Source organism: Amblyomma mixtum, chromosome 2, assembly GCF_055824585.1.
Source record: "Amblyomma mixtum isolate Tamu chromosome 2, ASM5582458v1, whole genome shotgun sequence".
Taxonomy (NCBI): domain Eukaryota; kingdom Metazoa; phylum Arthropoda; class Arachnida; order Ixodida; family Ixodidae; genus Amblyomma; species Amblyomma mixtum.
Genome location: NC_143013.1, coordinates 283617015 through 283643036, shown reverse-complemented (window position 1 = coordinate 283643036; position 26022 = coordinate 283617015). Strand labels below are relative to the sequence as shown.

At 42.5% G+C, this 26022-nt stretch overlaps 4 protein-coding genes across 6 annotated transcripts; 2 read left to right on the top strand and 2 right to left on the bottom strand.

Moving 5' to 3' along the window:
- Positions 1 to 53: 53 nt before the first annotated feature.
- On the bottom strand, positions 54 to 10691 carry Gos28 (golgi SNAP receptor complex member Gos28). 3 transcript variants are annotated; one of them, XM_089574214.1, is made up of 8 exons: positions 10603 to 10691; positions 9283 to 9388; positions 8292 to 8370; positions 6036 to 6232; positions 4577 to 4648; positions 4451 to 4480; positions 2011 to 2093; positions 54 to 464 (listed from the first exon to the last, which is right to left on the bottom strand). In XM_089574214.1, the coding sequence occupies exons 1-8, from the start codon at positions 10631 to 10633 to the stop codon at positions 340 to 342; spliced, it is 723 nt and encodes a 240-aa protein (XP_089430340.1). In that variant the 5' UTR covers positions 10634 to 10691; the 3' UTR covers positions 54 to 339. The 3 variants fall into 3 exon arrangements, with proteins under 3 accessions (XP_089430340.1, XP_089430342.1, XP_089430341.1); XM_089574216.1 differs by having other exon boundaries at positions 54 to 442; XM_089574215.1 differs by having other exon boundaries at positions 8292 to 8343.
- Positions 10692 to 10850: 159 nt separating this feature from the next.
- LOC149364274 (uncharacterized) lies at positions 10851 to 14312 on the top strand. Its single transcript, XM_089574221.1, has 3 exons — positions 10851 to 11100; positions 12853 to 13019; positions 13330 to 14312. The coding sequence occupies exons 1-3, from the start codon at positions 10894 to 10896 to the stop codon at positions 13460 to 13462; spliced, it is 507 nt and encodes a 168-aa protein (XP_089430347.1). The 5' UTR covers positions 10851 to 10893; the 3' UTR covers positions 13463 to 14312.
- A 79-nt stretch (positions 14313 to 14391) lies between these two features.
- On the bottom strand, positions 14392 to 23555 carry LOC149364273 (required for meiotic nuclear division protein 1 homolog). Its single transcript, XM_089574213.1, has 13 exons — positions 23457 to 23555; positions 22963 to 23043; positions 21808 to 21950; positions 21152 to 21333; positions 20765 to 20804; positions 20208 to 20308; positions 18733 to 18830; positions 18234 to 18298; positions 17485 to 17561; positions 16935 to 17055; positions 15878 to 15994; positions 15357 to 15394; positions 14392 to 14452 (listed from the first exon to the last, which is right to left on the bottom strand). The coding sequence occupies exons 2-13, from the start codon at positions 23039 to 23041 to the stop codon at positions 14392 to 14394; spliced, it is 1122 nt and encodes a 373-aa protein (XP_089430339.1). The 5' UTR covers positions 23042 to 23043; positions 23457 to 23555.
- Positions 23556 to 23784: 229 nt separating this feature from the next.
- LOC149364272 (60S ribosome subunit biogenesis protein NIP7 homolog) lies at positions 23785 to 25978 on the top strand. Its single transcript, XM_089570065.1, has 5 exons — positions 23785 to 23920; positions 24066 to 24152; positions 24249 to 24387; positions 24647 to 24787; positions 25659 to 25978. Exons 1-5 carry the CDS (start codon positions 23865 to 23867, stop codon positions 25776 to 25778), a joined length of 543 nt encoding a protein of 180 aa, XP_089426191.1. The 5' UTR covers positions 23785 to 23864; the 3' UTR covers positions 25779 to 25978.
- Positions 25979 to 26022: the final 44 nt, after the last annotated feature.

The window sequence follows — 26022 nt, the reverse complement described above, 5'->3', positions numbered from 1 at the left end:
TCTCTTCCAAACATCATGCAAGGACGAATATGTATAAAAAGATACAAACGCAATTTATCATTCAAAATACTTTATTCCCACTTAGAAAACAAACGTGAGTTACAGCTGTGCAATGTCTTTTGTTTTATTTCTTTTTTCCCCCGGCAGCATAAAGGTCCACTATGTACAGGTCAATATAACATACATATTTTACAACCAACATGGATGGGGAATCAACCACGACCTTTGTTTTCATTAAAAACGCACAAAAGTTTCTAGCACGGGTTTGGACGCGCGCGAAGAGAGGAGCCAGATGCGGCTGACAGCAGGACAACAGTAGCAGCAGCAGCCACAACAGCCTCAGCGGGTAATGTACAGCAACAGCAGCACTGTGCAGGTCCCAATGACGAGGCCCAGGATGATGGAGTCCCTCCGCTTGCGCAGGTTGATCCTCTGCACTAGGCTGTTGATCATGGGAAAGCGGTCGTCGGTGCTGTTAAGGAAGCACTGCTGTCGCAGAAAGAATTCCTACCCACTCCATCAGGCCCGTTTAAAGCCATCTGGCTCTGTGCAAAACAATTTGGTCTTGGGTACGGGACCTCCGCTATAAACTACCTGAACATACTTGCACAAAAAAAGACAAGGACAAAGAACACATACATGCATGTTGTGTTCCTTCTTTTGTCCTTGTCTGTGTGAGACTAGGTTAAGAATGAACTGGAGCAGACCAAAAAATTTAATTGAATTCATTCCCTGGGAAACTCCTGCAGCTGCATTGCTCTGTCGCACATTGCCAACTTGACAAACATTAGATGAGCACTTTTCTTAGTGTGATGGTTTAATTAACTTTGCTCTTTGGAACCTTTGTTGCGTGCCTAAGCACTTCCCACACAGAAATTCAGCAAAACTGCCACAGCTTAGCAAACAACAGGCTAAACCAATAGCATCAAGCTGATGCTGTTGGTAAGTGATGATAAACGTAAAATAAAAAGTGCCATCGATACTAATTAGAAGTCATCATAGTATACTACAGTAGAGGGCTCATCAGGCCAGCGAAAGTGAAGGTTTGGGCTAGGGACCGGCTTATGTTCAGTGAAAGAACAGTGTAACAAAAGACAAGGAGAAGAGACAGAAGGAACACAACACCTTGAAAATGCAGTTGAGGTTACCACAGTGCTTTGTGCCTTCTCTCTCTCATCCCCGTCTTATGTTGTGCCTGTTTATTCGTTGATCGAGGCTATTTCAGAAAAGGCAATGACTAATTCAGCTGCAAGATAAGTCGCAAATGCTGTCATTACATTTCCAACAGAAAAGCATAGTAAGTACTATTGCAGTTCTCATTAGCACCTTGCGACTACTAGATCTTCAGTTTTAAAGCAGTAGCAGCATTGCATTTTCAGGCTCTGTGATTCTTACATACATACATAGGTCGTGGGTTCGGATCCCACCGGCGGCAGGTGGTTGTTTTTTCTTCTGCTTTTCTAATCAGTTATCTTTAAACGATAACATATTCAGTATTATTCTAAATTGATCAACACCACAAAATAAATAACTTTAAAAAAAAATCCCCTGTGACCCTTGGTTCCTGTGGCTGTTGGCTTCTGTCATATTTATAACGAGCCCCTCATCCCCTTCCCTTGTTTGCTATACTGCACAACAGTCTCTTCTACTTTTCTCTCTCTCTCTCTCTCTCTCTCGTGCACACGCACGCATGCACTAAAGTAGCCAGGAACGACATCGCAATAAGAACAATTTTGACATGTTCAGCAGTTCGACAAAACTCAGGTTCAACAGTTTTAAAGTTGAAATCAAACACTGTTTAGCTGATATAAACTTATAAGTTACCCCTCCCAACCAACACTAGTGAACAAGGAAGGCTGGCAGCGAAGCTTATGAAACGATAACTAGTGTGCTTGCTCCTTCAATAAAATCATAGCTGACTACAAAAGGCTTAATCATGCTGTTAACACTCATACGCAGCACACAGCAGAAAAACACAAGAATGAAATGCAAAATGCAGCCAAAGGATACTGGCCAGAGTGGTCATCTTGGTCTGAATGGCCTTCAGGGCGTTGCGCTGACTCAACAGCTCATCCTTTGTTCGCATGGCAATACTGAAAAAAAAGAAGTAGGCCAGACGTCGCACGCAAGCCCCAACAGTGGTGATGCAGCCCTCCTATGGTGTAGGTGGTGCATTTATTTGGCAAGAACATTAGCAAATAAATACGAAGCACCTTTGTGCCAAATACAAGTCAGCATGAAGCACCTATATGACTGACAACTGTAAGCTGTATAATTTAGTGACATTAACACATGGACTTATGGAATGCGATGTCAGAGCCTCCACTTGTACCTACGCTTGTTCACAACACAGGAAATGCAACTGATATTTGCCAGAAAATTTGTTCTAGCATGGCAAGACTGCCCTGCCAATAAAAATGTTCAGTAATGGTTGATTCTTTATTCTGCAACCACTATGTCCAATGTGCATTGCATCCTTTATTTCTGAGTAAACCCCACTTTTTCCAATTTCCAAATCCTAAGCAAGTGAAAAAAAAAAAACTGGCGAAGCCACATTTCTACCAAAAGGCTACCTCCATAAAATTAAAGTGATTTAACTGCTTTCAGCCTTCTTTCACTTTTGACCCTAAAAATTCAAGGCAAGGAAGGCTTCACTTCTGGATGAGCTCAGACAGTGCCTCTTACAAGCTGGTTTGGTGGGCTCGAGAACTAGGACTGGTATTAATGTACCAAGCACCGGCTCTCGCTTCATGCATAGCAAATGGCAACTGTTATGCTTTTGCAGTTATGGGTCCCTGCAATAGTTTTCGCTGAGGGTAAGAAAAGATGAAATAATGACAACTGTTGAATTGCTCAACACCCTCCCTAAATATTTTCAACCTTGCTTATGTAGTAACAGAGATATTGGTGATTAAAAAACAGCCCTCTGCCTATTCCCTCTCAATACCTAACATCGAGCAAGCTAGAAAAAAGAAAAGATTAGAGGCCTGAACCCAGCTCCGCCCATGAAAACACCACTAGGCCAACAAAGCTCGGTTGTTTTTGTTTTCTGCTGCTTGCTTTCCCGCAAAGGTACAACAATAAGGCGGAAAGTGGAAGGGTGCAAGGTCTTCAGCCGGCCATGCATGCCGCCCATTTTGCCTACTCTGTCAACAAACACAATGCTGCAGTTCTTTTGTTTCAATGACAACCGCTCACTGTTAACGTCACAGACGCCTTATGAAGTTAAAAGAAACAATTCACGTGACAGGCTGGTACCAGGCGTCACCGTAAGGCGGAGGAAAGAAAATTGAAAAAATTATTCGTAAGTTATCAGCTCCCTTTGTAGGACATGTACACGGCGACATGAACACTCAAGAGCCTTTACTCTGCGTAATGACGCATTTTATAGCCAACTTGAAAACCGTTGCATGGACCCTCTAGGTATACACAGAGGTCTGCTAGGTCTAAAATGGACACGATAATGCAATACATGCAGACGCTAATAGAAGCAGAGCAAAGATACTGGAAGCAAGCAGGAAGGAAACATGGCAACTTGGTAAACATTTCCTTTTTGTGGCCTAGCTGGCATGCCCAGCTTGTTTGTGAAATTAACAACAATTCGTGACCCGCAACAAAATACCCTATGTGTCCTGAACTATTTCTCTTCTGTGTAAAGAAATCTGAAGAAATCAGCACTGCACATGTAACCGTTCTGAGAGCAAATGACTCAAATTTTTTTACTCGGGATATAAGCCAGATTTTTACCAACAAATCGTGTTTTTATGCTACAGGTACTAGCCACGATGTTGTTATGCATACTAAAAAAAAAGAAGTAGGGCTCTACACGTGCATTTGAGCTAGAAATTGCTGTCTAAAGTTATCGGCTCTAAGCCTCTCTCCCTGGCAATGACGGCCATATTGAAGCAGCCTGAGTGACGTCATAAACCAATAGCGCCATCATCTGCTGCAATGTTGCCCCATACATGGTTGGTGCGGCGCAAAGCGCGCCCACCCGAGTCCAGCCGTGGTACATTGTGGTGAGGTTGCCGAGACTGCGCAGAAGCTGGACAGAAAAGGGAAGGACACAGGCCTTTGTTGCCTTTGCCCCCCCCCCCCCTGCACCTCCCCCCAAAACAATGAACGGCCAACTCCACTACGTTCACTGCACACAGTGCTCAGTTGAGTCGCGAGCAAGCACGTGACCATCAGTTTATGTCATCATGGATCGCGAGCGCACCAGTGCTGCCTGACTACACGCAGTACAGAACTTTTAAAAATTCAAATACAAATATTCACTTTACCAAATAGGCTCATATTGTGCCCAGTTGTTCGGAGATGCATAGTGAACAAAATGCAATAAACAGCTTGAGCCTGAAAAACGGTGCCATGACCCCTTTAAGCATATGCTGCCAACGAGCCCTACTCAGATGAGGGTTCAAAAAAAGCCTCCACAAACAGTTCTACTCACTTTATCTGCTCATGCACGAGACGGTCTGAACTGAAATGAAAAGAGTGCAAAAAATTTTTTTAGCTATAACTGAATAGATAAAAAAGGAGAAAAACAAACAAATAAAACAGTAACATGAACACCTACTTTTTGATATGCTCATGTTCCTTCAGGTAACCTTCTGACCGCCGGTTCAGGCTGGAGGAATTCTTATAGGAGCTGAAGCAAAGAAAACAGCCAACACGTTACCGAGAGAAACATCAATCTGCTCCACAGTTTGACGAAAGGTAAAAGTAAAGGTGAAGTCAAATGTTCTGCAAAGTGACAAAGAAAGACAGGAAGGGGCCTGTGAGCTCACACTTGACTCTTGCACGTTCATAAATGTTATCATAAGGAGTCGCACATAGCTTCAAAAGCAAGCAAGGCTCGCACATGCTTCTCCTCTGCCTTTTATGCAACTGCCAGACCTAAAATATTTGCTGTAAGTTCAGAACTCCCACTGCTGAATACTGTTCACTCTGTAGATGGCCTGTGACTCCCTTCAAGCAGTCTCACCTACAGCATTGCCATTAACTTCCATATACCAGTTGTTTTGGCAAAAGTGAACCAGAATTTTAAAAAAAACAGGCTTTCTGAGGAATGAAGGCGGCTTCTGTGGCACAGTAATTCCTGCACTGGCGGACATCAGAAAACAGGTGAACAAAGTTAACTAGTTAGCCAATTAAATATTTTGATAATTTCCTGATACAACTTTTTAACTATTACAGATAGACACCTGGTTGCAATAGAGATTTGTAGCTGGACATTAGCAGTACCCATATCATTTTTTAGCATTTTAAAAACGCGATTGCCCTCGGCGCTGTGGTCTAACAAATTTTTGCTACATCGTGCCAAAGTACACGCACTTTCGAAAAGCATGCAGGCATAGCAACCAACTAGTCAAAATAACCAAACTTTGGCGATCTACAGCACCAAGGGTAATCAATTTTTCACAATTCTAAAACTGATATGGCTATTACTAACGACTGGCCACAAATCCCAATTGCAACCAAGTGTTTAACTGTAATAATAACAAAAATAATAACCAGAAATTTGCCAAGTGGCCAACTAGATAACATTATTTCCCTGTTTTCTGAAGTCCCACAACACAGGAATTGTGCTCCAGAAGCCGCCTTCACACCTCAAAAAGTCTATTCTTAAAAATTCTGGTTCACCTATGCTGAAAGACCTGGTACATAAAAAAATTATTTTTCGTATTCCACTCCATGTTCTCCTTAATGTCACTACTGCACCTGCTTCTATGCTTAACAGTATTAGGCATTCCACACAAGTGTGTGCTATTTTATTGTTGCTGCCATCTTACACCTCAGGCCCCGTACAGTGGTTCACTATGGGACCTCTTTCTCTACTTAGGAATGTAAAAACCTTCTGTACTGTTCAGTTGCACATGGCTGCCATGACAAGAATGAATGATTGTGTAGGCACCCTTGATACGAACACATGCTGTCAAAGCATACAGACAATCCACGTATATGTATAAAAAAAGTGAAACCATCAAGAAAGCGAATATGTGCACACGCACAAGGCACGGGGGTGAAGCACCTACTCAATGTCCCTGCGCACGGATCCCAGCAGCAGGTCCCGCTCTCGGTGGGCCTGGACGTTGGTGCGTGTCTTGTGGAACTCGCGGGCGTAGTCCTGCAGGATGTCGCGGTGGCGCTGCAGCGTGTGCAGCACCGTGGCACTGGGCGCTCCCCCGCTCGCCGCCTGCACCTGGTTCATCTGGTCGTTCACCTCGCCCAGCTGGAAGGACGGTATCACGTGACAAGGAGGAACACCGTGAGACTGGTTTGGTTTGGTTTATGGGGTTTAACACCCGGCTTAGTTTGGCTTATGGGGTTTAACACCCCAAAGCGATTCAGGCTATGAGGGACACCGTAGTGAAGGGCTCAGGAAATTTCGACCACCTGGGGTTCTTCAACATGCACTGACATCGCACAGTACTCGAGCCTCTAGAATGTCGCCTCCATCGAAATTCAGCTGCCATGACCGGGATTGAACCTGAGTCTTTTGGGTCAGCAGCCGAGCACCATAGCCACTGAGCCACCGCGGCAGCTTTGGAACATTGTGAGAGGTGGTGTGATGATGATGAGTATGAGGCAGGGCTTCTCAAGCTCATCAGTAGAGCAGAACCTCAGCTGAACTTCTGCTGCGTTGTTTTTCTTGTTTGTAATATTGCGTAAGACATTATTATTAGGGGTGTGCGAATATTCAATATTTTCGAATATAATTCGAATATTATATTTTTAGTATTCGTATTCGATTCGAAATCCAAGTAATCGTGTTGTTTCGAATATTCGACACGACGCGAATATTCGTGTCTAGCCGAATATTCTATTGCGAGCACCGGCGTTCATTTCGGTCCGCAAGTCCTATCGACAGCGACATAACAACATGGCGGCGCCCAGAGCAATGCGTAACGTTGGGCCATGCAGTAGCTGACTGCGCTGGTGAGCTTCTTTGTGGCTATACCTGCGAAGCTGGTATAGTCAGAGCTGAGCACTAAATACCTCGCAACACGTGCCAGTTGAGTGCCAATTGAGAGGGTATTTTCTGAGGCTGGACAAGTCGTTTCAGCTAGAAGGGAACTACTTCTGCCTGACCATGTGGAGCAGCCGGTTTTCCTTCACGACAACCTTTTATGTTCATCCCAGCAACGCGCTTTTGTGCTTATGGCAAGCTAGCCTCGATCAATGCTGTGTACTAGCCATCTTCTCTAATATTTCCACTCTTCTAAGAACAATGTTCGAGACTTTGATACTTTTTGTGCAGCCACACACACCTTATGTGCTCATTTCATCACTGATAGTTGAACTGTGATGTTCTTGGGTGCTCAAATAAATGTTTTGTATTGGTTAAATACGTCTGTCCTTGATTATTCGATATTCGATTCGATATTCGGAACCAAGTATTCGTATTCGAAAAATTTGATATTCGCACACCCCTAATTATTATGCATAGATTACCACGTGGTATTCTCTTTAGGCCGCTAAATATTTTGTAATCCAATTTCCTTCTCGTGTTGTTTCTGTTTAAGTTTCAACAGCTGACCGAGGAGTGTTACGTCAAAATATGGTCATAGGTCACGTGAGACATGAAAAAACTGCAATATAATCGCTGCACCTGCATTCATTGTCATTCCGTCTCCTGAGGAAGGCTGGCTTTAGCACTGCAGTGAATTAAAACGATAAAGCAGCGATTATATCGACGTTTTTCCATGCCTCACGCGACATAGAACCAAACTTTCACATCACAGCCATCGTTCAGCTGTTGAAACTGAAACAACATGACAAAAAAATTCTATTACAAATCACTTAGCGGCCCTAGGGAAATACCACATACTGATTCATGCATAGCAGTGTCTTCCACATCATTGTAGAGAGTAAAACATGCCACCAGAATTAGGTGTCTATACTCCTTTAACAGAAATGCACTGTGCATTCCTGCTCCCAGCTCAAAACAGTAAGAAAAAAATTCGAAGAAGACAGCAGCCAGCATTCCGTTACCGTAAGAGTGAATGTTGAACTGAATGGGGATTCATGCAGCACTAACTCAATCCAGTTCAATCTTTCACTGAATATGAACCGGAATTTCTAAATTGAAGCTCAGCCTTGCGAAGTGGTTTCACAAAAAGTTAGTTTTATCGCCTGCATACTTAGCCTGATAGAGAATGAAACTGTTTTACATTTACCACGGTCCACAATCATTTGTCTCTGATAGTGCACACGAGAGACAAGCATGCACAAGTGCACTTTGCTGCAAGGTGGGAAAAAAAAAACTAAGAAAGCTGGCAAGTGCTTACCTTGGTTAGCAGCTGCTCTATTTCCAGGGTCATTGTCTCAAACATGTGGTCCCTGCCAAGCAATGGGGCAGTGTCATGGCTATACAGGCCAGAAAAAGAAATATATATGTGTTCAGGCAGTTTCCAACACAATTTAAAAGCAATAGATGACAAATGTCAACAACAAACACCATACTTGCTGCCTCAAGCTCCTGTAGCGAGAAGTAACAAACATGTTAACAGCACACCACAACAGATCTCCGATTTCAAGAGCGCTGGTAGATAACGACTCACAGTTAAGGTGCAGAAAAAGTAAAAGGGCAAAAGAACTGCAGCATGAAAAGAATGTGGACATCTCCGGCTGTACAATAAGTACTATTATAAAAAATCACTACATCAGACTGTGCGATAACACCTATAACGATGCAGTATGGCTTACAGCGTCGCTACAAATGATCCTTCCCATTTGATTCAACACCCTCTTCATGTGCAGCAACTGCAAACTTTTGCAAATCATTACTGGTCATACTCAATAGCTTTGCAGCCTTATTTTACACAAAAGTGGCAACAGCTCAAGAGTCTGGATTTTTATAACCATCTCCCTCCAAAAGAGCCCCACTTGTCATTTCGCCATCTCTAAAGGCATCTCAGGCACTAAAGAGGCATCTGTTGTGTCAACGAAACCGCTGGCCAGTTTACTTGTACAAGAAGGGCAAATGACGAGTACATTCAAGAGCACATTGTCGGAAAAAGTGATGAAAAAAAACAAAAGAAAGACCACACAATGGCCTAGAGTCTGCACAGCATTGTGAACGCTGCAAGTATTGCACTCATTTTAACCCTGTACCTTCCAGCACGCTAGCAATAGCGAAGAAGAGGAAAAATAGAACTGTCACCGACATCGCCTAGGTCAATAACTGAACGCATTTAAACGCTTATCTATTGTCTCAAGATTTTTTATCGAGCAGGTGGAAAAAAAGAAAGGAAGAGATGAATGCCACCACCTCCTCACCTCTCAGTCCTGAGCTCTCTGGAGCCAAAGCCAGTGCCGAGCTTGCTGAATGAGACAAGCTTGAGGTCAATTTCATTTTCAAGCTGACGTGCTTGTTTTCGTAAATCTGCAAAAAGAAAAAGAAAAGGAAATAGACGAACTCATCAAAGATAACGAGAACTGAAAACTTTTATGGGGTGAAAGATTTGCACCATAAGCAACATTTTTTTTTATATGCAAGTGAGATCTCTCTACCACTGCTACCAACTATTAGAATGACGAGGCTGCGCCAGTCAGTTTAGAGTTTGCTGCATTTTGCGAATCAAAACAAACAATCTAGCCATAAAAAAATTCACTACATGAGGCAGCACTCCAATGTTCACGGCGGTGAAGTCAAATTCGGCCACTTGCGCCAAAATACATTCGCAATTAACAACAATCCTTGGTTGCTCTCATAAGATTATGAAGCAAATTTAAAAGAAAGTAGCACGAGGAAGGGCAAACGTCGCATGAAACGCTGCTCGAACAAACCTGACTGTTCCGGATTCTTGCGCGCTTTTTTTATTTTTTCCATCAACGTGGAAAACATTGCTTAGCATTCAATCCTCATACTTGAGCCAGATAAGCGCCACTTGCCAGTTCCGCGATTTGCAAATGGCATGGGGAAATAGCAACGGTCCACAGATGCGGAATTAATTCCGTTGCAACTACACAGACGAATGATCTTACGGGTTGGGCTGTCAATCCACGCAGAACAACATTATGAACTTCACAGTAAGAACCGCAAAACAAGCAAGTTTGGATATTCCAGTTCAATGTCACAACAACCAATCGAAACGAGGAAACTGGTAAGACCCAACAATCAACAAACGAACCATTAACTAACTCCCAGGTGCTGCGACTAAGGAGTCATTCTTTCAACAAGAACAAAGAAAATGAAATTAATCACGAACACCAGAGAAAGTGCTTACTATGAGCCCATACCGCCAGACGTCAAAACGCGGAAACTATCACAAGCGTTTGAGCACATCGCGGAAGCGTCGGTCGCTGAATGGCGACCCAACTCGAAATGTGCAACGTCTCTATCTAAAGCAATTAAGGAGCAAGGTTTCGCGGCCTCCTTTTCGCTGTCAACGCTTTCGCTGCCAACACACATTAGCGACCAACCACGTATGCCGTGGCTGTGTGCGATGACTGACGGCTCCTGTCAGCCCATCGCTTTTAGCTCTAGAGCAAGAGAAATGTACACCCGATGGGAAGCTGGTAACACGATATGTATTAAATAACGAGGCAACACAATCAATTCGACGCCGGCCGCAAGAAATGAATGCAATCTCATACCTTCCAACGCGTAACCACCGGACGCCATCATCTAAAGCATCTAACGAAACAAATGTGCACTGCTGCTTGATTTGCTCACAAGGTCGCGCATCAAAAGTAAGTTAAATTTCATTAGTCGCATAAAACAATTAAATACAAAACAATAAGAAGTTCAGTAAAATGCGACATATATTTAGGTTTTGGTTTCCAACTTTTCTGCGACTTTTCTTGCCTTTGCAGCGCGCGTTTCGGGTTTTGAGAGTCGGTTGAGGGTGAGGCCGGTTATTGGCGGCTAGCGCGTTTTTCGAAGTTATGTCTTCCCAAAGTGCCAGCAACGCGCGGACTGCGCGAAGGAATTTGCGAGAGAAATCTCGCGAAAACTTTAGAAAACTCCGAAGTGAGAACCGTGCTAAGATTAACAAGTCCATTGGAACGGCGTACTGCGCTTTCAGAGAGGTCCGAAGTACGGCACGTCAAACCTTGGCAAGCGTTAAGTCCGCCGTAGAAAACATCTCAAACGTGAGTTGCGTCTTCGCTTAGCATTGTTTCATGCTAATTGTTGTGCGATAGCCTCGGAGAGGCCGATTTAGCTTCTGGTACACGCGACTCCGCCAACAACGTGTTTCGACCGTTGTAGGGCGTTGGCCCGAGGCGTCGCATTACATCACATCATGTGTCGCTTCTTTTTATTTACATTTTTTCGTGCGCAAGTTTTTTAAGGCACAAAAAAACCACCGGCATACGTGGGAAAAGCAACTCCCGGCAGCCAGGCACTGCAAGAAACTGCTTCTGTCCGCAACCTGAGTGTCAATCACAATATGCATTGAAGCTTATACGATAATTTAATTGGAAATGAAACGAGCAAAAAAAAATTATAAAAACTGACGAAGTGCGGGAGTAAAAGAACAAAATAAAAATAGGCAGAAGGACGCTTAGTACGAAAGGCCATGTGCAGACCACGAAGAAGCCAACAGGTAGTGTGTCTGTGCGAGGGTACAGTGGCGAGGGTACGCATAGAACCTGATAGAACGCGTGCCGACGAACGGAGAGACTCGGGAGGAAGGGGGTGGGGGGATGGGAAGGGGATGTTAAGTTCCCCGTAGTGTGAAGGGAACCGAACAAAGGAGCCAGACAGAAGACCGGTTGAACTTTCCCTCCCGAGAGAGAGGGTGAGAGGGGTCATGGGCCTCGCTCTCTGGGAAAAGTCAACAGCCTTTGAAACTGAAGGAAAGCATAGGGTAGTATTATGGTTATTATTTGCTGTTGCTATGCCTCTAGCAGAATCTCTTCTAGTATATATTACTTCAGTCACGCGAAAGACGCTGTTTTTTTTTTTCCTTCCTGTTGTCATACCTGTATATCTCTGGGACCTTTTCTGATTTCTTCCTTCGCCCTCATAATGCCCTATGTTGTTACCTGGAGCTTCCTGATCCTTTTTGTCTGATGTTGTACTCAAATTGTATTTCTCCTGGGATTATACTGCCGTGCCTCGTGTGACCTATACTGAAATGTCACGCCACATAACTCTTGAAACCAAAACAGCATGAGAGAAAAAATTCAATTATAAATTATTTAGCACTCATAGGCAAATACTACATGGTGATCCATGCACAGTAATTTCTTAACCATCACTGCAAAGAAGACGTGCCACCAAAATTAGGTGTCTATACTAATGGTAGGCTTGAATGCTAGTGCTCTTGTTATCCTAATCCTCAACATGGAACTGTACTGTGCAGCCATGAGCTCTTTGATAAAGATACACTGGTTTGGTTTGGTTTGGTTTATGGGGTTCAACGTCCCAAAGCAACTAAGGCTATGAGAGACGCCGTAGTGGAGGGCTCCGGAAATTCCGACTACCTGGGGTTCTTTAACGTGCACTGACATCGCACAGTACACAAGCCTCTAGAAGATACACTGGAACTGGTAGAAGCAAGTTAAAAAGCCTCTGCAGTGCTCCTTTGAAGACGTACTCCACCGACATCAAGTACTAACGACCATGTTTGATGTGGTCTTACTTTGTTTTGAATGTGCACCTATTTATGGCTCACATGAAGCCATTTTTCTGCGTTTTTTAACCTTTTGTTTGAAAGCCCTGGAGAGTTCTAGGTCATGCATAAACAATGCACAGCAATCCGGCTCACGCAGTGCTAACTGATGATGTTGCTGCTCCTGCTGCAAGGTTTCATTCGGCATAAGGTTTTTGAGCTTGCTTCCGAGTCTGTCTTTAGGACTGCTTGTCACCACCTCCACATGAAAATGCTATACTTGCAGAGGTGTCTACAGGGAGGCCGAAGCCGTACCAAATACAGGCTCCCACCAGGTTCCTACTCGCCTCTCGGGTGCCAGACACCTGTGAGGTTGTACTCCCCCTTTGGCATCGAAACACCCAGCCCTGCCACACCTCAGCGCAAGACACCAAATCGCCGAACGCCCAAAACGTGAGTGGACTTGCACGAGATGACTGAGGTGGGGGTGGACATGGTTTTCCTACCAGTCACAGGCATGAGTCTGGTCGTCTCGAGTTCAACAGCATTTTAGACATAAGCCTAATGCACATCTTGCAAAGCATATCTTGGGAGTAGATACTGCAGTTCTAATGGAAACAGGTTCCAAATGGTTCAGTGGCACTTAACCCAACTGCCTATTACGTCAGTTGTTTTTGTAAATGCTATAATTCTGTATCAAACGCCACTGCTTTAGTAAGCATAACATCAAGTAATACACCTCACTTTCTCTTCTTTCTTGCAGACGTGCATTGGGAACACCTGCTAGGAAGCTCAGAGAGGAACTGAAGGAGATCGAGACGGGCATCGGGGAGCTGAATGCCGTGGCTGAAAAGATCAGCAAGCGTCCAGCCAAGCGACAGCCTGACAAGTCCTAGAGAACACAGCACTGTAGCTAGCTGTTGTAGCATTTGCAAAGTACGCCAAAGCCGCCTTGATCGACCCACGTCTACGATGTCAAGGATGCATTTCTCCTGCGCATTTTCGTAGGTGTCCCGTCGAGGCAGCAGCATCTTGATATTATTTACGTAACCTTGCCGTAAACTACTATTTACTTGAACAATGCAAGCTAGACCCATGTCCTCATTCAGATATCTTGAAGACAGAGCTTGTAGGCTAAGCCTGCTATAATTGTGTGCACTGTCCAAATATTCGATACTGCTTCAACGCTTTTTATCAGTAGAGCTTTGCAGGCCGAAGCTAACATCAGCAAAAAAAAAAAAAACTGCACAAGTGTATGCACTTGTTGCTGAACAAGCTCATGGCAACAATTTCATAGCATTTGGGTTCACCCATGGGGCATGTTTTAATCATAAGCACTGCTGTTGCTTGCGCTTTTGCGAAGCAATAGTAAGCCTTTTTACCCCTTTTGGGGAAATATCCTGACGATGTAGCCAGTCTACTAACTAGCCAAAGTTTTTATATTTGTACAAACTGAGCCTTGGCAGCCAAGTTATTAGAGTTGATGTGATAAATAATATGTGCATAGCACATTGTGGCAGGGTTTTTAAACTGAAGGCTGCTTGCTCCACTGCATGCATTGCTGTATTGAGCATTATGTTGTACCTGCGTTATAATGAGCAGAGTAGCAATGTATTTTACACGTGGCAACTAACATGCTGGCTTTAGTAGTAATACTCGCGCTTGAAACGCATTTATGAGGCAGCTTGTCAGAATCCTGTGTGTTGTATACATACTTATACTCAACAATAAAACTTGTGTAACATTCTCACATAACCTTTATTGGAGGCCACTACAGCGCGACCTTTAAAACAACATCCGGTACAAAAAGGTGCTGTCTGCAAGCTCAAAGGAATGCAAAATAAAGCGAATCCTTACTTTGCCCACTCTTGGTGCTGGATGCAGGCCTAAGGAGTTGTGGAAAAGTGCATAATTAACAATGCTTGCACACCACATGTAAAAATGCAATAAAGAAAATGTTTGCATAATGCGCGACAAACGAAGTTCACATTGACAAAAGTTGCTCAACAAGAAAACCAGAATTTAAGCAGCAGTAGCAGCAAAAAAAAAGCATGCTACAAATATTCATGCACTGCCAGCAATGCACTACACAACACTACACACCAAAATAACCAGGTATCTTCACTAGAGATAAAGAGGACCTTGTTACGTGAATTTGCTGAAACCATGGAAAGCACAGTTTAAACTGAAAAGCATGTAAAATAAAAAAAAGCAACAAGGTCCACACAACATGTACCATCTGTTGCAAAAGTTTAGAGTCCACAGCGCTGTTCAAATGAATGGGCTTTAAACTTTTGTAACAAACGGTACAAGTTGTAGGTTTTTTACACTTTCCTTTGTTTTAACGTCCTAATGGTTGAAAACTACGCCACACGTAAATAAAGTTCATATAAAGTGCTGTATAGGTGAGACTGCACAGCTTTAGAATCAAGGCTCTGAGCTAAAAAGGCACCTGCAAAAAACACCGCTTGATTTGTGTTCATTGAGACACCATCCAGCAAACCTGTCCACTACACTCTCACACAGTTTTGTAAAAAAAACAAAACACAAGCCACTCTAAAATTCAGCATAATAAAGACATGCTGAGGTGGCATTTTTCTGGCTATCATTTACGTACACGAAAAGAACCTACAAAAGGAAAATAAAAATTAGGAGAAAAGGCTCCAAAAAATAAAGGAAATGTACAACCACCTAAAAGTTACCGAGCGACCACTGAAACTGCACTCAATTCGGGAAGGTTATAGGTATAGGCACAATTAAGACTTCTAGGGTTACGTAAAAGGCTCCTACACAAATTTGGCAGCATAGTGGAGGCACTCAAACAGCACCTGCAGAGACAAAAAAGAAACGTGCAAACACAGGTGAGAAATGCTCATGATGACCGCCGATGTTCCAGCTAAAGCCACACTCCACATTGGCTTATAAACAATGGTGAAAAACCAAGCAGCACTAAAGCTCTGCAAAGCACTTTGTTAATTTCATGTAATCATTAGTACATGAACAGCAATTGCCAGGTATTATAAAGCCCACTCAGTTCCACACTTTATTTTGTTCCTGTTTGCAGCTGCTCATCAATATCAATATTACATGTTAGCGCACTGTTACGATGCCTTTGGTCTTTGAATTCCAGCTTTACAATCATAGTATCTGCTGTCTTTTAAACCTCAAATTTGAATGCTGAACTGAGGTTTCTGCATAAAAGCGAGCTATCGCAGCATATGCTGCTGCTTCACCGATTACACAGGCAATTTCCCCTACAATGCGTCTCGAGCTTTGCACAAAGGAAATAAAGCGGGAAAAGTGTGCCTCACCTCAACCATAATGAGCACAATGATCATGACCTCCAGCCGAACATGGTGCTTATCCTCCAGATGATGACTCAGGAGGTCCATCAACTCACAGCAATGTGTTAGCTTCTCGTTCATGACCTGCAAGGGTTATCAGATGCAGGTCTTTACTAGGGATGCCAAGATCAAAGGCTTTTACTGCCCGTCTCCCGATTACAATTTTGTCCGCACTGCTTGCTTTGATGACATCAAAAAGTTTTCTGCCATTAACGCTTGCATGCACTAAAATTGTATGAGGAGGCCGCACTCCATTCAGGAGTGCTACCAGACATGAGTGTAAATCAGAGGCTGAAGACTCCCACAATTTCCAAGCCAAGCCACCCTCCACAAAGGCAAATGAGCCAGCCAAGTTGATTAAACTAAAAAAAGGGCAGAAACATGAAAAGTAAGCAATAAAGATGCTCATTTCTTTGCTCTGACATGCTATGACAGCTTCAAAATTCACATTTTTTGGATGCCGGCAACAACATGATCCAAACAGGTAACGATACTATAAGCAAACTAGGGCACATAATGTAACAGCCATGAAATACGAGTGCTTTTAACCAGTGATAAAGGAGAAAGAATACTTAGTTGAGACATGCATTCAGGTCACTGTAAGTATAAGCAGAGCATCGAAGGACTGGTATAAGCAAGCTTGCTATGAAAGCACTAGCAAATAAATGCTAATGCACCAATTTTTCACCTTGAGTATAAGTACATACTAATTCCTGTGAACAAAACTGTACTATAATGGTATCACAACACAGGGTCTTCAGCTGTTGGAGCTGCTTGCTGCTAATCAAACTGCAGAAATATAGCTTAAAATCATTACATATATGTCAATGTAATGGGCAGCAGTGCTTCTAGATGTCTTGCCTGGTGCAGCCCTACAGACATTTGATATATCTGCTTTGTTCCAAACTAGTATTCCTAGTGGAATGTATATGACAGCACTGTGAGCCTGAGTATGAAAAAGTTCGCAAGCATCTTATTTTTATCCCTTCCTCATTCACACTGCAATAATGACTGTACAACATACCTTTGTTCGTCTGTTAATGTTCATGTACTTGATGACTTTCAAGTAGAGACTTTCCAGAGTTGGTCGGTCCCAGTAGAAGTCGGGAGTGTCCAAAAGGTCGGAGCTGAGATTGATCAGGTGCCTGCCAAAAAAGTTCGCACGTTTAGCACGTAGGCATACTCTTTTGCACCTAGGTATTAACTACTAAGTACGTAGTTAATTGTACCGCCCTTTATTTTCCGGTAGAGTAGCTTGTAACTTTTCCTAGATACCAGTGCTGTTTCTGTAGGCTAGTACTTACTTATACACAACTGCATCATGAGCAATGACCAAGACATTACCAGTGGCTTTCCATGGAAAGCACACGCAATGAAATTTAGGACACTATGGCATGCAGATTACTGTGGCACCTTTCCACAGCAATGTACGTTTTTTTTTTCTGAACTGACATTAGGCTTGATATAATCTGAATAAAGAGACTCTGAGACCTATTCCAGTCATGTTCTGGTTTAATATTCAAGCATGTGCTCCAAAATTGGAATCAGATGAGAGAACATCCTTGGTTACTGACCTCAGTGAGAACAGCTCTCCAGTCTTTCGGAAAACCTGCTCCCTGGTCATCCTGATTGTTCTCCCCTCCTTCATGTCCTGATAAAAAGAGTAATGCAAGGTAAGCAAGTGCTAGAACATGGACAAATAACAATTCATTCATTACTAAAGCCACCAGAGCCTACACACTTTTCAAGCAACAAAAAAGCACATCCTTATAGGTATAACATAAATCGAGCAAGTGATGGAATGAACTGCAGGAGAAGAATAGACTGCATGATCATTAGATGGGAGATAACCAATGTGGACACAAAACACACTGACTTTATTTCCAGAATCAAACTCTGCAGCCTCATTCACTCTATTACTCCACTCGTGGGTCAGCAATCAAAGCAAGCGTTACTTGTCACCAAATATCCAACACCACTACCATTGTTCTTTTAAGCCCAACTACCAACACCAATGAAAGTGCATGCAAAACTGTTTGCTATATTTATCAATTAAAACAAATAAACCTTGACGTCATTTAATACCATCCACACAAACCTGAAATCGCACATTTTCATGCAAACCAGATGAAGCCAAATACAATCAGATTAGAAAAAAAAAAAGCACCTTTTAGGAAAAATCATAAAGTAACCTGGACAATACTTCTCAAGGATAAAGAACCACCTTCAAGTGGACAAATAAACCCTCCCTCATAATTTGGTAAAATGCAAGCCCATAGCAAGTAAGTAAGCCAGCTTCGTGTCTTTGTCAAATGCTTCTCACCTCAATGATGCCTTCTATACTGTCCACGTAGCTATCCAAGGAGGCCTCCCAGATGGCCAGTTTTACTGCAACAAAAAGAAGTTTGGGAGTCAGCGTCTAGCGTATTTTTTTTTCCCCAATGATCGGAAAGACCACAAAAAGCACACTTGACTGCTTGATCCTTCTGCCAGAGATCTAGAACATTATTTTCACATATACCCCATTTGAGTTGTTTTCTTCATTTATGTTGGAAATTCCATTTATGTTTCGTAGCCATGATTACTAGCATGATTTTTCTTCGCAGTTATTTTCATTCAGGTACTCAAACTTTCCCCTAACACAGATCAGACTAACCCTCATAAGAACAGTGCTCATTGAGGTAACCAAGAGGCCAGCTATGGTTGTTTTGCAAACTATTTCTAAATAATACGAGCTCTGTTAAGGTAAAGCGCAAAGCATTTCTAGACTTGTAGATTGTGCATTTGTGATTTGGAACAACAGGTTAGGTTGCAATCCTCACCAGACAGAGCAAGTCCACTTGAAAAGGTATATTTCTCCAAGTCACTTTCACCTTCTGTGCTTAGAAAGATGTTGCCGTCATGGAATCTCGTCTTGTTCCTGAAGAAAGAGTGTGAAAAAGTAAAGACTGGTGTTACATGTGAGGTGTTAAACATTAAAAGTCTGCATCTGGGCCACAAAATTTATCCAGAGACATGTAGAGCTCTTTTAATGTGCACCGATGTCGCATAGTAAATAGGCATTTTTGCATTTCACTCCCACTGGAATGCAGCTGCTGCGGTCGGGATACATAAAAAAAAAAAGGATGCAAGTAAAATCTCGATGATACGATCCTGGCTGATATGAACTTCGGAATGATACGAATTCATAAAATTCCCTGGCCAGAGTGCATTCCATGCAACGGCATAAGTTTGTATGTTAGGAACAATCTCCCATCCTACTGCGGATGCCATTAACGCGCGAGCCGCGACCGTACTCGCTGTACATTGCCAACACCGGGATAACCAGTCGCACGATGTGCACCGTGAGTAGTGAGTGACGCCGTGAACGCTAGTCATGCAGTATGCACAGTAAGCAGTGAGCAGTGGTGCGAGGCTGTAAGTAAACCCAGTCAATCGAAAACAGATTTTGCACAAGTTATCCATGCGAATTTTGTTCATACTGGATGATACAAATTTCAGATGATTCGGATATCTTTCATGAACCTGTGAGATTCCTATGATCTAGATTCTACTGTATGGGTTTGGCAGCATTCAAACCTCTCTATCCTGATATTTATTTATTTATTTTACCCTCAGGGCACAGCATTACAGAGGGGAATGGATAATACATAATAACACTGAAAATACAAACAACAGCAGAGAACAATAAATTGTCAAAACATAGATAAGTCAGAATAAGTGATAAACACAATATATCATTCAATAGAAGCGGTAACAGCAGTCCGAAACAATACAGGGTCAGGAATTGTGGCAACTGAAGAAGGAAGGTGGTTCCAGTCATATGATGTGCGAGGAATAAAAGAATTCGAGAATGTTTTAGTTTTGCATGTAGAAATGCCTACCTTATGTATGTGATCTGTGCGGCGTGAAATATATGAAGGGGGAAGAAGTAACTTGTAGCGAAAGGTCTCATAATGAAATATTTTGTGAACAAGACACAAGCGTGCAATTTTATGTCGTGTTGCAAGTGAAGTTAGGCCCAATGTTTTAGTTAGGCCAAGAGGTTTCAACACACTGGAAGTCAACACTTTCCCTTTTCACCATTTCTGGAAATGTTCAGATTCTCTGCGGACACGCTTCTTATCGCATGACAACAGAATATCATGCGTTCAGTGCTATAGTTACGTTCTCCCAAGGTGGCATTTTCCATCAGAAAATATGTAGCAGGCGATGACGTTACATTCTATATTCAGCAAGGCTTTTTCACTTCTGCCTGCTTTTTATGGAACACAGAAAGAGAGAAAGCAAAACTCACTCGTGGTATACAAATTCCAAAGCTTCAACCTCTTGATTGACAAGTGAAGGACTGTAAGAGTGCTCCTCATGGGGCTTCAGAAACTGCAGCACAGCTTTCCTCTGAAAGCGACCATGCAAGCATTAAACATTTGCTAAACAAAGGATTTCACCATAAAGGAATAACTGTGACATGCACTGCTAAGAAACGATTTCAGCAACAATGAATAATGCAGACGGTGAAACTTGGATCGAAAGTATGCAATGTGCGTCATTACCACAGCAGCCACTGTCTACATAATCTCAAAAATTAAGGTAAACAGAAGACCAAGACTAGCTGCACTATGCTATCATAAAATTTAGCCGCACCCCCTTGACAAACAAACCTGTGAAAAATATGTATTTTTAGATGTTTTAAATTTGCTTCAAATCATAAAATGTTTGCTCTGCATTTTCAATGATTAATGTACAAGTAAAGAAAGGGTAACTCTGTTAATATGGTGCTTATATTGGAGTAAAAAAAATAAGCAGCTGCCTTGGGTTCCCTATGTGAAATTTTATGTAAATTCATAAAATTACCTCTATTTCTGGGAAATTCCAAAAGACAACTGATCCTTCCCTAAAAGCAGAAAAGGAAGCATTACGTTAATGTTGCATGTGCAAACAAGCAATGGTGCTTAATAACTGTAGCAATTCAGGATGTCAATGCTCATTACATCAAGCTTAATCTGTTCGATGCAAATACTTCACAGGCACCTATTTCAGTAAGAATGTGTAGCCTCGACTGCATCGAAGCAGTGCACAAAATAGCAAGATAAGCAAAGGATATTACAAATACTTTCAAATGCTGCAATAGGTCTCACAGGTATTATAGTATTTATAGCACAGTTTAATACAGTATAAGACTTGAAATGCTATTAATGCTCCAGTTCACTACACGGCTCAAAGGTGGCATACCTGGCTCACCTAAAGATGAAAATCTCTCTCGGCTCCTCATTCACTTGGTACATGGCAGAAGCGTAAAGGACATCAGTCAAATCTTCAGAGAGTATTTTCTCCTTGTACAGGCCTTGCTTCTCTAATGACTTCAAGATGGACGTCAGGTCATATTCTTCGGCTGTGCTGTATGCCACGGCTGTCAGGGAACTCTTCAAGGCGCAAAGGAAGAAAGCGTACAGACGATGTTAGTTAAGACAATACGCCAACAAGAAAGGTGAAAGCACTGCAATCAAGAGATGATGCTTGGCCGTCTCATCTTCAACTTAGTATCTGTACAGTCTCCCGTTAAATTTAGAGCTCTTTGCAAAATGGAAAAAGAAGTAATCGTAATTACGGCAAAATAACAATGTACAGCATTGAATATTGCACTCATGAAAAGCACATACCCCACATAAATAGAAATGAACTCTCAGAATACAACTGTCGTATCACAATGAACATGAAACGCAACTGCTTTGCTAATCATGGACTATGGGCGTTCTTCAGAGCATTTTTTTCTTGAAAGGGGCTGGTGCCTGCAGTGTTTTGTAGGTCACTACTTAACACAGCTGTGCAAACCGCAGGAGTGCAAGACATCTTTGCATTCCTGCCACCTGAGGCAAGAGGAATAATCAAGCACTAACCACAGGAGGCTCGGGAGTGGGCTTCTTTCTTGCGAGTCTTGTCTTCACAGGCAGTGAAGACAAGCCACGGGAAGCTGTGTAAGCAGAGGGCCACGAGAACGGACTTCTTACTGACCGCAGCATGTGCACTCTTGTTGGGTCACCTAGAGGCAACGTTAAACAATAAGAATGACTGCTACTCATGCGGCCATGTTTTTCGAACCGAAAGTAGCCATGCTGCACTAACAATTATCCACATCGGAAAAATTACTGCACCACAAATAGTGCAAAGCAGTAGTGCTAACCTCTCTGTTGCAGTGAGAACAGAGAGGCAGCTTTTAGAGGTTGCCAGGCTCAGAAATATACACGCAACCTCTTTAGCCACAACATAAGGAATGATTTTATACCCAAGTGAAGAATGACCAGATTTCTTTAGAGATATTTGTTCTTGAACACAAACGGCCAGGTAGAAGTGAAAATTTTTATTGCATAAATGCTCAGAGAGAGAGGGCACAAAACATTTGAACCGATTCACCCCTCCCAGCTACACATCATATGGCACCAAAGGCGAGTGAATGTTCAAACTTCACACTACTCAACTAACGCATATCACGATCCCTTCATAACAAGAATGGACTAACACTAGCTGTCTGTCTACACAGTCTCCACCATTGGCCATGTCAACTCCAAGTCTGATCTTAGTTGACAAGTACTGTAACTCCAAGTTTAAGCTATATGACCTTAGTTGGCAAGTACTCTACGTATAAGTATTTGTTGTGCCCCTTTGCTTATTTTTTCCTCACACCCCCACTACTCTCTGTAATGCCCAACGAATAAATAAATGAAATGACAGCCAAGTGGCTTGTTGACTTGATGTTTAAAAAGTGTACCTCTCAGTTTCAGAAGTGTTTACGTAACAGTATTTTTTACATGGTAGGGAGAGGATTGGCAGGTAGTTTCTTGACACTCACAAGCTGAACAAGGGGGGTACTACACAGGGGGGTACTGGCCATTGTCCCCACCTGTGGCAAGACCCTGAGGCTTTCCCCTCCCTTGTTAACTTTTTGACTTTTTTACAGACCTATATGCAAATATCACCAAGGAAATGCCAAGATTACTTTCAAAACGCTCCAAAATGCTCAGCCAAGCAAAAGGCGAAGTGACAGCCGGGTGTACCTTGCAATGACGCAACATTTCTTGACCCGAAACACAGAAGCGCTCGCCCTGCAAAACGTGCGAGTTGAGCCCTTGCCATATCTGAAAAACAGATGAAAATGAATGCATATTTAACTTCTAATAAACGTGAACAAGGATACACAACTCGAGTTATGTTTGCAACTTTCTGTCACGACTATCACTGATGTCATGGCAACAACCGAAACTATTTAGAAACTTAAAGAGGAAAGGAAACTCGAGGACTGCTGCAGCAGAATACCCGTTCTTCAATGGCACAACAAGACAACAAGTTCTTTCATTCTTTTGCCGTCATTTTTATGCGCCATTCCTTTGCTGAACGTTTTCAGGGGGCCTACTAAGTCAACCATGGATCGGCAACTGTAACGTCGTTCATCAAGGTTGATAATAGCTCCTTCCCACTCTTAGCGCATTATTTGCTCAAATATGCTCCAACTCAAGTGACTGAATGCGAATAAAGGTTCGCAAATACTCACCAATGCTGTCATGAACTTATTTCTTGGTTGGGAGCTAGCAGCGCGGAAAAAACTCCGTCAGCACGTCACTGGGCATTTAATAACCACGCCGGTCTCGGTGCGGCTGTAGCACGACTCTGGTTCCAGTTGGCTCGTATGTTTCCTAAAATGCTGAATGGTAATTTCTGAATGCTTGAAATGTTTACAAAATTATGTTTAAATTTTATAAAGCACGTTGTGTATAATAAAAAACTATATATATAAATTTTTTTGTAATCGGGAGTTATGAAAATGCTATAACGACAAAACGCGCAACAAAATATCAGCATACAAGCCGAGAGAAGCCAAGTCACATGTAGCCGGTGCGCTGTGGTGAATTCTAGTGCACGTGTGTTGTGTTGTGCCAGTCGTATATGTGTGTCATTTAAAATGCGCCCCCTTACAAACGAGGAAACCCGGACATTTTTTGATAAGCTGTCAAAGTAGTGAGTGCCGTCCTCAAGTTGTGTGGTATTTCTTACTGAGTTAACAAAGATGTTTCACGTGCTAGTAATGCTTAGTTTGTAGTCGGTGTCCAACCACACATCAGAAACCTTGGTGACATACTTTTTTTTTACCTTTCTTTCGTAGCATATCCGAAAATGTCAAGCTTCTCATCGACAGACCAGATGGAACTTACTGCTTCAGGCTGCATAAAGATCGAGTGTATTACGTGAGGTAAGGAAGGACGGACGTTGGTGTCAGCACCGGTGAATCTGCGCGTAACCTCTGTAGCTCACGTACTAGACACCGCATTGTTATTTTCTTTCGCAGTGAAAAGATTATGAAGGTGGCCAGCAACGTAGCACGGGAGAACCTCATCAGCATGGGAACGTGCTTCGGGAAGTTCACAAAGTCGGGCAAATTTCACCTGCACATCACTGCTTTGGACTACCTCGCTCCATACGCGAAGGCAAGTCGATGAAGAGTTGTGGAGGGCTGCTTTGGGTTGCATTTGTGAACTTTTTTAAATATCAACGCACCATTTTTATATATATATATATATATATATATATATATATATATATATATATATATATATATATATATATATATATATATATATATATATATATATATATTGAGGCGATGACATGTTCCTTTATTTTCTGCTTTTAGTTGTCGTGTTCATTCATGTATCGACAGCAGTAACATGGGAAAAAAATTTGCAGCAAAAGGTCTGGCTGAAGCCAAGTGCTGAGCAGCAGTTCTTGTATGGCCACCATGTGTTGAAGTCCGGTCTGGCGAGGATCACAGAGAACACAAATACTTACGACGGTGTTGTTGTCTACTCCATGAGCGACATTCCTGTGGTGAGCTATTCATCTCATCAGTTTCTCATTGTAAACATACCCTATGTGTCGTTATAACCATCTAATTCAATGTTGTGGTGTGTGTGGCTGTGTAAATGTACAGTCATTGCAGAGCTATTAATGTTATTATTTTCTGCTATTCCGACACTTGCCAGCCTCTAAACTACTGTTGCAAAGCTTTGTGTAGCCTGTGAAGCAGCTTACTAACCGCCGTTCACTTCAGCTATGGCTAGTTATAGTTATCATTGGCTAGTGTATTAATTTGCGTATTCTGTTGTGAGATATTTGTAAATATTGAATCCGGCACCAAAATGCGCCAACAATTTTCCATGCTTAGGCTTGTAGCATCTTTCCTGGTGCAGTTAATGCATATTAGCTCTCCAGCTTCAGTGTATATAGGAGAATTTCACGATGTAGAGCAAATCTTTAATTGAAGTAGCTATTATTCAGACAGCCACCTGACGTTACCATAGCTTTCCTTTGATTATTCATTTTTGAAAATGAAAACCACTGAGATGTTGCTTGTCTACAAAGAAGCAAGATGCTGTTGCCCGTATTGAAATGTGTTCATAGTGATGCGATTACTAGTTGTAACGAGTGCATTAGTCCATTATGGTAACAAACGAGGCACTATTACTCTGGAGTTTTTGCATGCAGCATGCGAGGCTAGGAAATAGAAGGAGCAGCGTCTGTAATATGCCTGAATTTTTTACTTATGTACTGCAACGCTGAAAAAGTGCAGAATTTGACACATCTGTCAATATGACTTGCTTTATTTGTATTGCTGGCAGTGAGCCATTAGTGTCACTTTTTTGTTGCATTATTACTATACTTGGAATGAAAACATGCATAATCAGCTTTGCTCTTTCAGGGTTTTGGTGTGGCTGCCAAGTCCACGCAAGAGTGCAGACGTGCCGACCCCATGACCATAGTTGTTTTTCACCAGGCTGATGTGGGAGAGTACATCCGGTCTGAAGACACACTCACATGATCTGTTGACTGCAAAATATTGTTCTCCATCTTTGAGACTATACAAGTCCACTTATTGTGTTTCTACATCAGTGTTGCTTCTCATCATTTTCATGTGGCTGCTGCCCACATCTACATAGCCAACTACACGCCTAGCCAGTTTGATAGTGTGTATATGCTTGGAGAGGAGAGTAACATTAAAGAGGTCTTGAAGCCCTCTGATCACTTTCCTGGTCTTATTTAATTTCTGCGCATTCTTCATGGCT